Source organism: Erithacus rubecula (assembly GCF_903797595.1).
Source record: "Erithacus rubecula genome assembly, chromosome: 6".
NCBI classification, from domain to species: Eukaryota; Metazoa; Chordata; class Aves; order Passeriformes; family Muscicapidae; genus Erithacus; species Erithacus rubecula.
In genome coordinates, this window is record NC_136688.1 from 9135062 (window position 1) to 9148248 (window position 13187).

Consider the following 13187-nt stretch of genomic DNA (forward strand, 5'->3'; position numbering starts at 1 on the left):
TCTTCCCAACAATCCCATCAATCCCAGGAATGTGTTTGTGAATCCACTTTCTCCCCTGCATCCCCAGGGAATGGCTGATGTAGCAGGAATGGAAGTGCCTGGGACTGAGTGAGATCCCAGCCATGGAGTGAGTTTCTCTTTTGGGTTTTAATAGGCAAAAAGAATAATTTACACTGAAATTGAAGAAAATCCATCCACATAAGCTGTTTTCCTGCACCGATAAACAGGGAAGGGTGACCTCTGTGAGCAGGGTCACCCTTAGCTGGAGACAGGGTCCCACCACACTGCCACACACATGCCCCCAGGGCTGGGGCATGGCCAGGGAATCCTCATGGCACCATCTCCAGGGCGCTGCTGCCGACATCATCATAGTCCGAGTGCCCCGGGGGCTCTTCCAAACGGTCCCTTGTATATCCTGGGAGACTTGGAGAGGAGGAGATTCCACCTTGGGGAGAGCAGAGAAAGGTGCCTGAGGGGGCAGGCAGCTCCGTGTTCCCCCTGACAGACCCAACCTGGGCTCTGAGCACAGCACACATGGATCTGCTGCTGGCTCCCTGCCCACCCCCACAGCCAAACCCTGCCAGGAAGTGGCTCTGCAGAGGCCACAGGGCAGCTGTGAGGCCTCTTACCTGTGGGGAGGACACTGATCCAGCTCTGCTGTGCCACTCCCCTGGACATGTCCCCCATGTCGGGACCAGGGGAATCCTGTGGCACATCCAGGACATCGTCGTAGCCATCCAGGATTCCTTGCTGGGGCCAGGCAGGGGGGTCTGGGAAATGCAGAGGGGTCCATGGCAGTGAGCAGCAGCCCTGGCACGGGTCTGGCTGTGCCATCCCCTCTGGCATTGCCACCAGGGATGTGCTGGTGATCCTTGGGTCCAGCAGGGAAAGGCGATGCTCCACTGCACACTGACAAGGGGAGCACTTGTCCCCTCAGCCCCCCAGCCCAGCTGTGTCCCCTCTCCCCCGCTCTCCCTGCTGCCTTCCTGCCCTGGGGCCCTACCTGGGGCTGCCTCAGTGTCACTCCTGTCCATGCTGTCCCTGCTGGAATATGGCAGCTTCTTGATCCATCCCTCCAACAGAGAACCTGCCGGGAATGAACAGGGACATGGGGGTGGCCTCAAGTGGCACCTCAGGTGACAGAACCTCACACCACACAGCGTGGCTGCTCTGGCACACAGGGGACACCTTGGCCCATGGCCAGGAGTCAGTGCAGGGACACCAAGACCTGAATGTGCCGTGGGGCTGTCAGGCAGAGCCTTCACTGCACACAGAGCTGGGCCACAAGGGCTGCACCCACCTGGGCCACTGGGCACCTCCTGGTACTCGGGCATGGCCGTGTAGTCCAGCTCCTCGTAGACAGCATTGGCATCTGCAGCTCTGCCACGGCCTGGAAACACAGGCAGCATTTACCTGGGGCCCTGGGCAATGTTGGTATAACCAAGGTCATCCCTGCCCATCTCCTGAGCTGTTCCACAGGGCAGGAGCACCTGCACCCCCAAACCGGGTCAGTCCCAGCCCCACCCAGCAGGACCCACCTCGGCGCCAGGCACGGGCACGGCACAGCAGCACGGCCAGGGCACCCAGGCACAGGCACAGCAGCGTCCCCAGCACCACGCACAGCACAGTTGCCACAGGCACCGTCCCCACGCCCACTGCCACGGTGCTGCTGATGGGGACACCTGTGGGGACACAGCCAGGCAGTGACGGCAGGGGGATCCCAGCCAGCCCGGGCTGGGGGATGCAGGCACGGGCCAGAGCTACCTGTGCTGCTGGCACCCTCCGGATATGGGGTAGCGTCTGTCTCGGTGCTGCCATCGCTGTCCTCCTCACATTCCACGTGGGCGTGCCCGCCAGCGCCGCAGCTCTGCAGCTGCCAGGGAGCCGAGGGGCACCCCCAGAGCCAGCGGGCCCCGTCCTCGCAGCCCACCCAGGCCAGCCAGGCACGGGACTCCTGCTGGGCGGGGTCGGCCGACAGCCCGCCCCGGTGCCCACAGCCCAGCTGGCGGCACACGGCGGCGGCGGTGCCGCTGCTGGTGCCGTTGGAGCACACGCGGCCCCAGGTGCCGTTATAGGACACCTCCAGGTAGCCACGGCAGCGCCCACGGCCGCCTGCCAGCCGCACCGAGATCTGCTCTGCAAGGGGGACACGGGGGTCACGGCTCGGCCACCAACCCCCCGGGGCCTCTGCCGCACCCCGACCTGGCCGTGCCCGCCACTGACCTGAGCACACGGCCCCTGCCCCAAGGCCGCGCCCGCACTCGCGCTGTTCCGAGCGCCCGCATTCCCAGAGAGACTCCTCGCTCCCGGAGCACTCGGCCATGTACGGCCACAGCGGCCCCGTGCCGGCGCCGAAGCGCGCCCAGCTCGGCGCCTCCAGGGCCGTGCCACAGCCCAGCTCACGGCACACAACGGCAGCGTCCTGCAGCTCCCAGCCTTCCTGGCACACGCTGCTCCAGCTGCCACCGGAATAGACCTCCACGCGCCCGGCACAGCGCCCTGAGCTCCCCACCAGCCTCACCTGCCGGCTGCCTGCGGGCACGGAAGGGCCGGGCTGGGCTGGGTGCCTGGGGCACCGGCACCTCCGGCCCTTCCCGGGACACTCACCTGAGCAGACGATGTTCAGCCCGTGAGGGATGCCTGCTGGTGCAGTGGTCGTAAGGAACGCTAAATCCTGAACGTCAACGGCCTCAGAAAAATAGTCCTTGTGCAGCTGTGAGGCCCCCTTGGTCAGTGCTGTGGTCATGTCCCGAATGACTGTGAGTACACGATACATGACCTCCTTCTCCGTCGCTTCGAGGTAATATATGACAACCGTACCAGGGACGCCATCACTCTTGTCCAATCCTCCACAGCCCATATTCAGGCACACATTGCTGAAATTCCGAATGAGCGAAAGCTCTCCCGGCACACGGCGCCACGTCCCGTTGCCTACGGCCAACTCCAGCCACCCATCGCACCAGGTCTCACCCTCCACCAGCCGCACGGACTCGACAATGCCTGTCAAATGTAAACATTCAGCAATTCGTCTCCAAAAAACAACGTATCTTCTAATCCCAACTCCTGGGGAGTCCCAAAAGCTCCTTAAGGCTCCTCCCGCAGGTGCCCTACACACCTGAGCAGCTGACAGCAGCGGCGTTCCCGGGGACACAGGGCGGCTTCCCCAGTACGGCCACGGGGCACTGGCCCGGGTGCCGCTCGCTCCCGCTGCAGCCGAAGGTGTCCGGCCGCAGCGGCCCCTCCCCGCTGCCGAAGGAGCCTCCCGGGGGCACGGCGAGGGCGCGGCCGCAGCCCAGGTGGCGGCACAGGACGTGCGCATCGGGCAGCTCCCACTCGCTGGCGCACACGGAGCCCCACGTCCCCCTCACGGCCACCTCCACTCGCCCGGAGCATCCCGAGCTGCTGTTCCCCAGGCGGAAGCCCGTGTAGGCTGCGGCAGGAAGGGCGGTGAGGGCGGCCACGCCGCACGGAGCCCAGGAGCCCCCGGTGTCCCCGGCACTTACGGGAGCACATGATGCTGGCACGGCCGCTGCAGCCCTGCCTGGAGGCAGCACTCCGGGCACAGGCGCTCAGGAGGGGCTCGCTGCCATTGCACTGGAAGCCCCCGTCCCAGAATGATCCCGGTGCCGCCTCAACCCGGCCACTGCCGCCCATGGCGAGCGCCTCGCCGCAGCCCAGCTCCCTGCACACCACCTGGGCCACCTTCATGTCCACCTGATCCGCACACACACCAAGCCAGGCCCGGCCCTGCCGCACCTCCAGCTGCCCCGCACAGGCTCCAGCACCTCCGACCAGCCGGGAAAATCCTGCAGGAGCAGCGCAGGCTCAGTGGCAAGGGATGAATGTGCATGAAGCACCACATCCGCACACAAGGAAAGCTCTTACCTTGGCACACAACGGCAGTGTCCCAGTCATGCATGCTGCCGTTATAAGGTCCCCAGCCACCGATCCCACATTCCCAGAGAGTGGCTTCAGATCCTTTGCAGTCCACCAGGACCAGATTGACGAGTCCGTCTCCTTCTCCGAAGCTCTCGCGGGCCGAGTAGCACCGGCAGCCGAGCCACAGCCCAGCTGCTGGCAAACCACCTCGGCGCCCTCCATGTCCCACCTGTCGTCGCCCACCGAGCCCCAGCGTCCCTGCAGCTTCACCTCCACCCTCCCGGCACACGGACTGCCGCCGCCCGCCAGCCTCAGCTCCACGGCATCTGCACCAGGCCAGGGCCACGGCTCAGCCCTGCCAGGGATGCTCCAGCACAAGGTGGCTGTCCCAGCACGGCCAGCGTGTCCCCTCACCTGTGCAGGTCACACCCACATCCCGCTCGTGGCCGCAGAAGTGCCGTCCCCCATCCGAAGTGCCGACACTCCTCCAGCGAATTCTCGGTGCCGTTGCAGAAGAAGGGCTGCAGCCAGATCCGTCCGGTGCCCTGCCCGAACGGGGCGTACGGGGAAGCCCTGGCCACCCGGCCACAGCCCAGCTGCCGGCACACCACGCTGGCCCATCGGGCTTCCCAGTCGAAGTCGAAGACGCAGACGGAGCCCCACTCCCCGCCGTGCTTCAGCTCCACGCGGCCGGCACAGCGCCCGCCGCCGCCCACCAGACGCAGCTCCCCGGAGCCTGCGGCACGGAGGCTGCTGAGCCGGGCCCGGCACCGCCGCGGGCCCCGCTGCCAGCGCCCGCCACTCACCCGCACACAGCTGCACGCACACGAGCAGCGCCAGCGCCAGCAGCGGCCCCATGGCAGCGGCCCCGAGCCAGCGCAGCCAGGCCACGTCTCGCCAGCGCCCGAGCCAATGCAGGCAGCAGCAGCCAGGCAGCCTTTAGCAGGTGCCTCATCGGCCGCCTCTGGGGCCGCGGCCTCCAATCACCTGCTCCGTGCCCAAATATGAGCCTCGCCTCCGCTTCTGGCGTCACACACCTCGCCACAGTGGGCTGCCAGCCGGATGTGCCCGGGGGGAGGCAGCCCCCCACCCACCACACCTGCGCTGGGGGGGCCCTTCCTGTATCCCCCGAGCCTCCAACTCTGCTGCTGCTGCAGCCTGCCAAGAGCCATCCTGACGAATGGGGACAGCCTTCACCCACAGACCACGATAAAGCAGCTGCAGGTGCACAGCTGCGGAGCTGCCAGCCCTAATCTGTGGGGCGCTGCCCTGCCGGGGTGCTCGCAGCCCCCGCGGGGGTGGCAGCAGCCCCCGGCTCCGCTCGGCGCTGCCAGGTGCCGGCTCCCCGGTCCCTCGCGGCGGCGCTGGCACATGGCGCTGCTGCCGCAGCTCTGGCCCCGCGCTCGCCTCGCCGCCAGGGCAGGAAGGAGGCGCTCACCCCCCGGCGCCTCCCGGCCTCGCCACCGACCGCACGCAGCTCCCGAGCCCTGCGCTGCCGCCGATAACGCCGCGGCTCCGCGCCGCCCCTGCCCCGCGGTGAAGCCACAAGTAGGGGGGGGGCACACTTGTACCCACTTGAATTTTGGGGGACGCACCTGGGTAAGCTGCGAGTAAACATTACCAGAAAACAACGCGTGTACCCCGGGGGTGGGGGCAGGAACTCCCTTGTGGTCTGTCCTGTGTGTGAGTGTGTGAGGCTGAGGATGGGGCCGAGCCACCCCGCAGCACTGCTGAGCAGCCACAGTGCTGGCAGAACAGAGTTCTCCATGACGAGCTCCCTCCTGTCAGCAGCGCAGTCACCTTCATTGTGCTTCCAAGCTTTGTGTGGGATTGCGAACTCGCCACCTGCCAGTGGCATCTACCCCTGGATGGCTTGTAGACTGAGCTGAACCCGGCTAAGCCCTGAGGTGTCCTCCTCAAAGGTGTCGCACGGCTCTGCAGTGGCTGTCTATCTTGCACGGAGACCCGGCCGGGCTGGCTAGGAGGAGACCACCCGGCTACGCTCTCTCCGCGGCGGGCGGGAACACTCCCAGTTCGTTTCGGCGACATTATCAACTTTCCATGCCACACCGCGGCTTTTGCATGTAGGTGGCAGAGTGTCACAGGACACCCAGAACGCCGCGGCTCCGCGCCGCCCCTGTCCCGCCGCTCCGTGCCCCTGCGGCTCGGCAGCCGCGCTCCAAAGGAAACTTCCCCGGCTCACCCCTCACCACACTCTCTGTCGGCACATTCCCAACGCAGGAATACACTATCCCTGGCAGCACCTTCACAGCTGCGGCTCCACTGACCGGCGCCGATCCCGGAGCTCCCCAAACACTCTCCCACACATCCGGACCTCACGTTTCCTTCCCCATTCAACCCATAGTTTCCCACAGGAAAGTCGAAGGAGTCTCCTATGGTAAATCCACTTTTTACTACTACAGGAACATACAAACAAGCCCAGCAGATGCCTCTCGGGAAGCACGCAGGCTTTCCCCACCGCCTCACATTCCAGGTTCAAAAAGTGTATTCTGAAGTCTCCCTTCTTCCTCATGCCCGTCTCCTGCTGTCTCTCTCAGTGTCCCTCACCTGACCGAGACCAACTGTGCTCCCCGGCCCTTTCTTATGCAAAGGATCGGCACTTCCCGGCTGTAGTAAAAGAGTTTGTAAGTATGGAAGAATACTTGGAGAATTAGTACAGAAGACAATCTTGCCCAATGAGGTTGTGTTTTATAAAAGAGTGATTTCCCTGGCCACTAATTACAGATGCAGATGGAGTCGGAATTTGAGACCAAGAGTCTTTGCTGGATGTATTTTGAGGGGGTAAGGGAGAGAAAAGTTAAACAGCATCCTGTGTAAGGTACAGTCCTGGGTGTGCGGCCAGCACAGGAACAGCTTGCGGTTTAGGCAGTCTTGTAGAAGGAAGAAGGAAAATTGCAGAGAGGAAAGAAGGCGTCAGGGCTGAGGAGAGCATTCTGAAAGAAAAGGAGACAGTGCTGTGTTTGAAGCTGCCTATGGGGAAGGAATGAGAGGTGGGGACAAACTACTCCTGTCAGAGCAGGAATTCAGAAATATTAATAAAAGACTGGAGTTTTTTGCCAGTTGTGCACGTCTGGACACAATTACTACACTCGGCCTCTACTCTCGGGATCCCATCTGGAGCAAACGGAGCATCTGGAACTGCAGCCGCTCCCCATCCACCTGCACCGCAGCAATTGCTCACGGCCAGAACGTGCCGCTCCCTCGCTGGGCGGGACGGGAGGAGCTGCCCTGCCCCATCCCCGCTCTGCCGGGCACTGCGGCACCGGGCAGTGTCCCGGAGCTGTCCCTGCCACAGACGCACGCACGGCCCTGAGCCCACGGGGGCCCAGCTGGGGACACCCGAACGGGAGCGGCCTTGGTGCCTGGCTGGCTGCTGCCCCGGCCACAGGGGACAGGAGCTCTCCGAGAGCACCGATCCCTCGGGGGCCCTCCCTCGCCTCGCAGCCTCTTTGCCGGCGCTTCTCATCGCGCTGCGCTATCGCCGCCTCAGCAGCCGCTGCTGCTGCCACGGCCTCAGCCACTGCTCCGCCCTTCCCAGCTGCAGCAGCTCCCCGAGCACAGGCCAAAGCCCCTCCTGGCCCGTTGCCCTCGCTGCCACAGGCTGGGCAGCTGCCGGCTGTCGGGCGCCTGCTGCTGCAGGGGCCCCGTCTCAGCTGCCCGCACCTGAGTGACACCGAGCTGGGAGCCCACGGCGTCCTGCAGCTCTGCCGGCAGCTCCGGCATCCCGCCTGCCCGCTGCGGAGCCTGGGCTGAGGGATCTGCCACGGCCCCTGCCACGCCCGCCATTCCCGAGCTGGGGACAGGATGCTGCGGGACAGGCAGGGCAGCACCGCCATCGCGCCTGCTTCAGCACCTCCCTCCCCACTACATCGAACACCTTCTCCTCTTCTCCTGCCTCCCTCCATGCCCAGGCTGAGCACGGACGCCTTCAGCCAGGCCCTGCTGCAGGAGCTGGACGCCCTGCGGGCACTGCAGCCCGCCCTGAAGATCGGCAACCTCCTGGAGCATGACGTGCCGCAGGCAGGGGCCATGGCCCGGCTGCCCTGCCACCGCGGGCTCCTGCGGGGGGACAGGAAGGTGCTGCCCTCCTTCAGAACACCTCTCCTCCTTTAGGAACAGCCCTTCAAAAACCAGAGTCATTCCCAGCCCAGCTCTCAGTGCTGCCTGTGGGTCTGAGCCTGCCCAACCATGGGTCTCAGGGAGGAGATCCTGCTGCATCTGCATAAGGGAGAGGGGTGCCTGGTGTGTCCTGCCCTCTGCCTTTTCCCCTCGTCATTGCTGGGGAAAATTGTGTGGATTTGGCAGTACCAAATAAAGACACTGCCGATAATTCCAGCAATATTCCTGTGCTCATCCCGTTAATCTCATCCACCCCAGGGAAGTGTCTGTGCTGCCATTGCTGCTCCACATCCCCTAAGAATGGCTGATGTATCTGGGATGCTGGTGCCAATGCGTGTGAGATCCCAGCCTTGGCAGTGAGTCTCTGAAGAGTTTGGATATTAATACATAAAGACGGAAATTCACACGGAAATCACTGCTAATCCTTGGAGTTCAGCTGTTTTCCTGCAGCAATGAACAGGGAGATGTGATCTCTGTGGGCAGGGCCAACCCTCCCCGGGGACAGGGCCCCACCACACTGCCACACACATGTCCCCAGGGCTGGGGCATGGCCAGGGAATCCTCATGGCGCCGTCTCCAGGCTGCTGCTGACATCACAATAGTTCGAGTGCCCCGGGGGCTGCTCCAAGGGGTTCCTTGTATATCCTGAGGCACTTGGAAGGGAAGAGATTCCATCTTGGGGACAGCACAGAAAGGTGCCTGAGTGGGCAGGCAGCTCCGTGTCCCCCATCACAGACCCAACCTGGGCTCTGAGCACAGCACACATGGATCTGCTGCTGGCTCCCTGCCCACCCTCACAGCCAAACCCTGCCAGGGAGTGGCTCTGCAGAGGCCACAGGGCAGTTGTGAACCCTCTTACCTGTGGGGAGGACAGAGATCCAGCTCTGCTGTGCCACTCCCTTGGACATGTCCCCAGTGTCTGGAGCAGGGGGATCCTGTGGCACATCCAGGACATCGTCATAGCCATCCGGAATTCCTTGCTGGGGCCAGGCAGGGGGGTCTGGGAAATGCAGAGGGGTCCATGGCAGTGAGCAGCAGCCCTGGCACGGGTCTGGCTGTGCCATCTCCTCTGGCCTTCCCACCAGGGATGTCCTGGTGACCCTCGGGTCAAGCAGGGAAAGGCAATGCTGCACTGCACACTGACAAGGGGAGCACTTGTCCCCTCAGCTCCCCAGCCCGGCTGTGTCCCCTCTCCCCTGCTCTCCCCGCTGCCTTCCTGCCCTGGGGCCCTACCTGGGGCTGCCTCAGTGTCACTCCTGTCCACACTGTCCCTGCTGGAATATGGCAGCTTCTTGACCCATCCCTCTGACCAGGAACCTGCCGGGAATGAACAGGGACATGGGGGTGGCACCTCAGGTGACAGAACCTCACACCACACAGCGTGGCTGCTCTGGCACTCAGGGGACAACCCAACACATGGCCAGGAGCCACTGCAGGGACACCAAGACCCAAAGGTGCCCTGGGGCTGTCAGGCAGAACCTTCACTGCACACAGAGCTGGGCCACAAGGGCTGCACCCACCTGGGCCACTGGGCACCTCCTGGTACTCGGGCATGGCCGTGTAGTCCAGCTCCTCGTAGACAGCATTGGAGATGGCATCTGCAGCTCTGCCACGGCCTGGAAACACAGGCAGCATTTACCTGGGGCCCTGGGCACTGTTGGTATAACCAAGGTCACCCCTGCCCATCTCCTGAGCTGTTCCACAGGGCAGGAGCACCTGCACCCCCAAACCGGGTCAGTCCCAGCCCCACCCAGCAGGACCCACCTCGGCGCCAGGCACGGGCACGGCACAGCAGCACGGCCAGGGCACCCAGGGACAGGCACAGCAGCGTCCCCAGCACCACGCACAGCACAGTTGCCACAGGCACCGTCCCCACGCCCACTGCCACGGTGCTGCTGATGGGGACACCTGTGGGGACACAGCCAGGCAGTGACGGCAGGGGGATCCCAGCCAGCCCGGGCTGGGGGATGCAGGCACGGCCAGAGCTACCTGTGCTGCTGGCACCCTCCGGATATGGGGTAGCGTCTGTCTCGGTGCTGCCATCGCTGTCCTCCTCACATTCCACGTGGGCGTGCCCGCCAGCGCCGCAGCTCTGCAGCTGCCAGGGAGCCGAGGGGCACCCCCAGAGCCAGCGGGCCCCGTCCTCGCAGCCCACCCAGGCCAGCCAGGCACGGGACTCCTGCTGGGCGGGGTCGGCCGACAGCCCGCCCCGGTGCCCACAGCCCAGCTGGCGGCACACGGCGGCGGCGGTGCCGCTGCTGGTGCCGTTGGAGCACACGCGGCCCCAGGTGCCGTTATAGGACACCTCCAGGTAGCCACGGCAGCGCCCACGGCCGCCTGCCAGCCGCACCGAGATCTGCTCTGCAAGGGGGACACGGGGGTCACGGCTCGGCCACCAACCCCCCGGGGCCTCTGCCGCACCCCGACCTGGCCGTGCCCGCCACTGACCTGAGCACACGGCCCCTGCCCCAAGGCCGCGCCCGCACTCGCGCTGTTCCGAGCGCCCGCATTCCCAGAGAGACTCCTCGCTCCCGGAGCACTCGGCCATGTACGGCCACAGCGGCCCCGTGCCGGCGCCGAAGCGCGCCCAGCTCGGCGCCTCCAGGGCCGTGCCACAGCCCAGCTCACGGCACACAACGGCAGCGTCCTGCAGCTCCCAGCCTTCCTGGCACACGCTGCTCCAGCTGCCACCGGAATAGACCTCCACGCGCCCGGCACAGCGCCCTGAGCTCCCCACCAGCCTCACCTGCCGGCTGCCTGCGGGCACGGAAGGGCCGGGCTGGGCTGGGTGCCTGGGGCACCGGCACCTCCGGCCCTTCCCGGGACACTCACCTGAGCAGACGATGTTCAGCCCGTGAGGGATGCCTGCTCGTGCAGTGGTCGTTATCCACGATAAAAGCTCTTCGTCAACGGTCTCAGCAAAATAGTCCTTGGGCAGCTGTGAGGCCCCCTGGGTTAGCGCTGTGGTCATGTCCCGAATGACTGTGAGTACACGATACATGACATCCTTCTCCGTCGTTTTGAGGTTATCTATGACAACCGTACCAGGGACGCCATCACTCTTGTCCAATCCTCCACAGCCCATATTCAGGCACACATTGCTGAAATTCCGAATGAGCGAAAGCTCTCCTGGCACACGGCTCCTCGTCCTGTTGCCTACGGCCAACTCCAGCCACCCATCGCACCAGGTCTCACCCTCCACCAGCCGCATGGAATCGACAATGCCTGTCAAATGTAAAAAATCAGCACTTCATCCAAAAAAAAAAAACAAAAAACACGTATCTTGTAATCTCAGTCCCAAAATCTCCTTAAGGCTCCTCCCGCAGGTGCCCTACACACCTGAGCAGTTGACAGCAGCGGCGTTCCCGGGGGCACAGGGCGGCTTCCCCAGCACGGCCACGGGGCACTGGCCCGCGTGCCGCTCGCTCCCGCTGCAGCCGAAGGTGTCCGGCCGCAGCGGCCCCTCCCCGCTGCCGAAGGAGCCTCCCGGGGGCACGGCGAGGGCGCGGCCGCAGCCCAGGTGGCGGCACAGGACGTGCGCATCGGGCAGCTCCCACTCGCTGGCGCACACGGAGCCCCACGTCCCCCTCACGGCCACCTCCACTCGTCCGGAGCATCCCGATCTGCTGTTCCCCAGGCGGAAGCCCGTGTAGGCTGCGGCAGGAAGGGCGGTGAGGGCGGCCACGCCGCACGGAGCCCAGGAGCCCCCGGTGTCCCCGGCACTTACGGGAGCACATGATGCTGGCACGGCCGCTGCAGACCTGCCTGGGGGCAGCACTCCGGGCACAGGCGCTCAGGAGGGGCTCGCTGCCATTGCACTGGAAGCCCCCGTCCCAGAGCGATCCCGGTGCCGCCTCAACCCGGCCACTGCCGCCCATGGCGAGCGCCTCGCCGCAGCCCAGCTCCCTGCACACCACCTGGGCCGCCTTCATGTCCACCTGATCCGCACACACACCAAGCCAGGCCCGGCCCTGCCGCACCTCCAGCTGCCCGGCACAGGCTCCAGCACCTCCGACCAGCCGGGAAAATCCTGCAGGAGCAGCGCGGGATCAGTGGAAAGGGATGAAGTGCATGAAGCACCACATCTGCACACAAGGAAACCTCTTACCTTGGCACACAACGGCAGTGTCCCAGTCATGCATGCTGCCGTTATAAGGTCCCCAGCCACCGATCCCACATTCCCAGAGAGTGGCTTCAGACCCTTTGCAGTCCACCAGCGCCAGACTGACGGGTCCGTCTCCTTCTCCGAAGCTCTCGCGGGCCGAGTAGGCACCGGCAGCTGAGCCACAGCCCAGCTGCTGGCAAACCACCTCGGCGTCCTCCATGTCCCACCTGTCGTCTCCCACCGAGCCCCAGCGTCCCTGCAGCTTCACCTCCACCCTCCCGGCACAAGGATTGCCGCCGCCCGCCAGCCTCAGCTCCACGGCATCTGCACCAGGCCAGGGCCACGGCTCAGCCCTGCCTGGGATGCTCCAGCACAAGGTGGCTGTCCCAGCATGGCCAGCGTGTCCCCTCACCTGTGCAGGTCACACCCACATCCCGCTCGTGGCCGCAGAAGTGCCGTCCCCATCCGAAGTGCGGACACTCCTCCAGCGAACTCTCGGTGCCGTTGCAGAAGACGGGCTGCAGCCAGATCCGTCCGGTGCCCTGCCCGAACGGGGCGTACGGGGAAGCCCTGGCCACCCGGCCACAGCCCAGCTGCCGGCACACCACGCTGGCCCATCGGGCTTCCCAGTCGAAGTCGAAGACGCAGACGGAGCCCCACTCCCCGCCGTGCTTCAGCTCCACGCGGCCGGCACAGCGCCCGCCGCCGCCCACCAGACGCAGCTCCCCGGAGCCTGCGGCACGGAGGCTGCTGAGCCGGGCCCCGGCACCGCCGCGGGCCCCGCTGCCAGCGCCCGCCACTCACCCGCACACAGCTGCACGCACACGAGCAGCGCCAGCGCCAGCAGCGGCCCCATGGCAGCGGCCCCGAGCCAGCGCAGCCAGGCCACGTCTCGCCAGCGCCCGAGCCAATGCAGGCAGCAGCAGCCGGGCAGCCTTTAGCAGGTGCCTCATCGGCCGCCTCTGGGGCCGCGGCCTCCAATCACCTGCTCCGTGCCCAAATATGAGCCTCGCCTCCGCTTCTGGCGTCACACACCTCGCCACAGTGGGCTGCCAGCCGGATG

The 13187-nt window shown here is 65.3% G+C and overlaps 2 protein-coding genes across 2 annotated transcripts; both read right to left on the reverse strand.

The window, feature by feature from the left end:
• Window positions 1–247: 247 nt before the first annotated feature.
• On the reverse strand, window positions 248–13187 carry LOC306803967 (scavenger receptor cysteine-rich type 1 protein M130-like). Its single transcript, XM_079309989.1, has 11 exons — window positions 12929–13187; window positions 12537–12857; window positions 12128–12448; window positions 11747–12049; window positions 11359–11673; window positions 10009–11244; window positions 9784–9927; window positions 9540–9635; window positions 9253–9336; window positions 8879–9019; window positions 248–445 (listed from the first exon to the last, which is right to left on the reverse strand). Exons 1-11 carry the CDS (start codon window positions 12978–12980, stop codon window positions 330–332), a joined length of 3129 nt encoding a protein of 1042 aa, XP_079166115.1. The 5' UTR covers window positions 12981–13187; the 3' UTR covers window positions 248–329.
• LOC306803943 (scavenger receptor cysteine-rich type 1 protein M130-like) lies at window positions 1148–5051 on the reverse strand (the record flags this gene model as incomplete). Its single annotated transcript, XM_079309968.1, is given in 12 exon segments — window positions 1148–1170; window positions 1301–1390; window positions 1539–1682; window positions 1765–2532; window positions 2608–3000; window positions 3116–3430; window positions 3504–3806; window positions 3886–4027; window positions 4030–4205; window positions 4294–4342; window positions 4344–4862; window positions 4917–5051. Coding segments are annotated over 12 exon segments (3057 nt in total).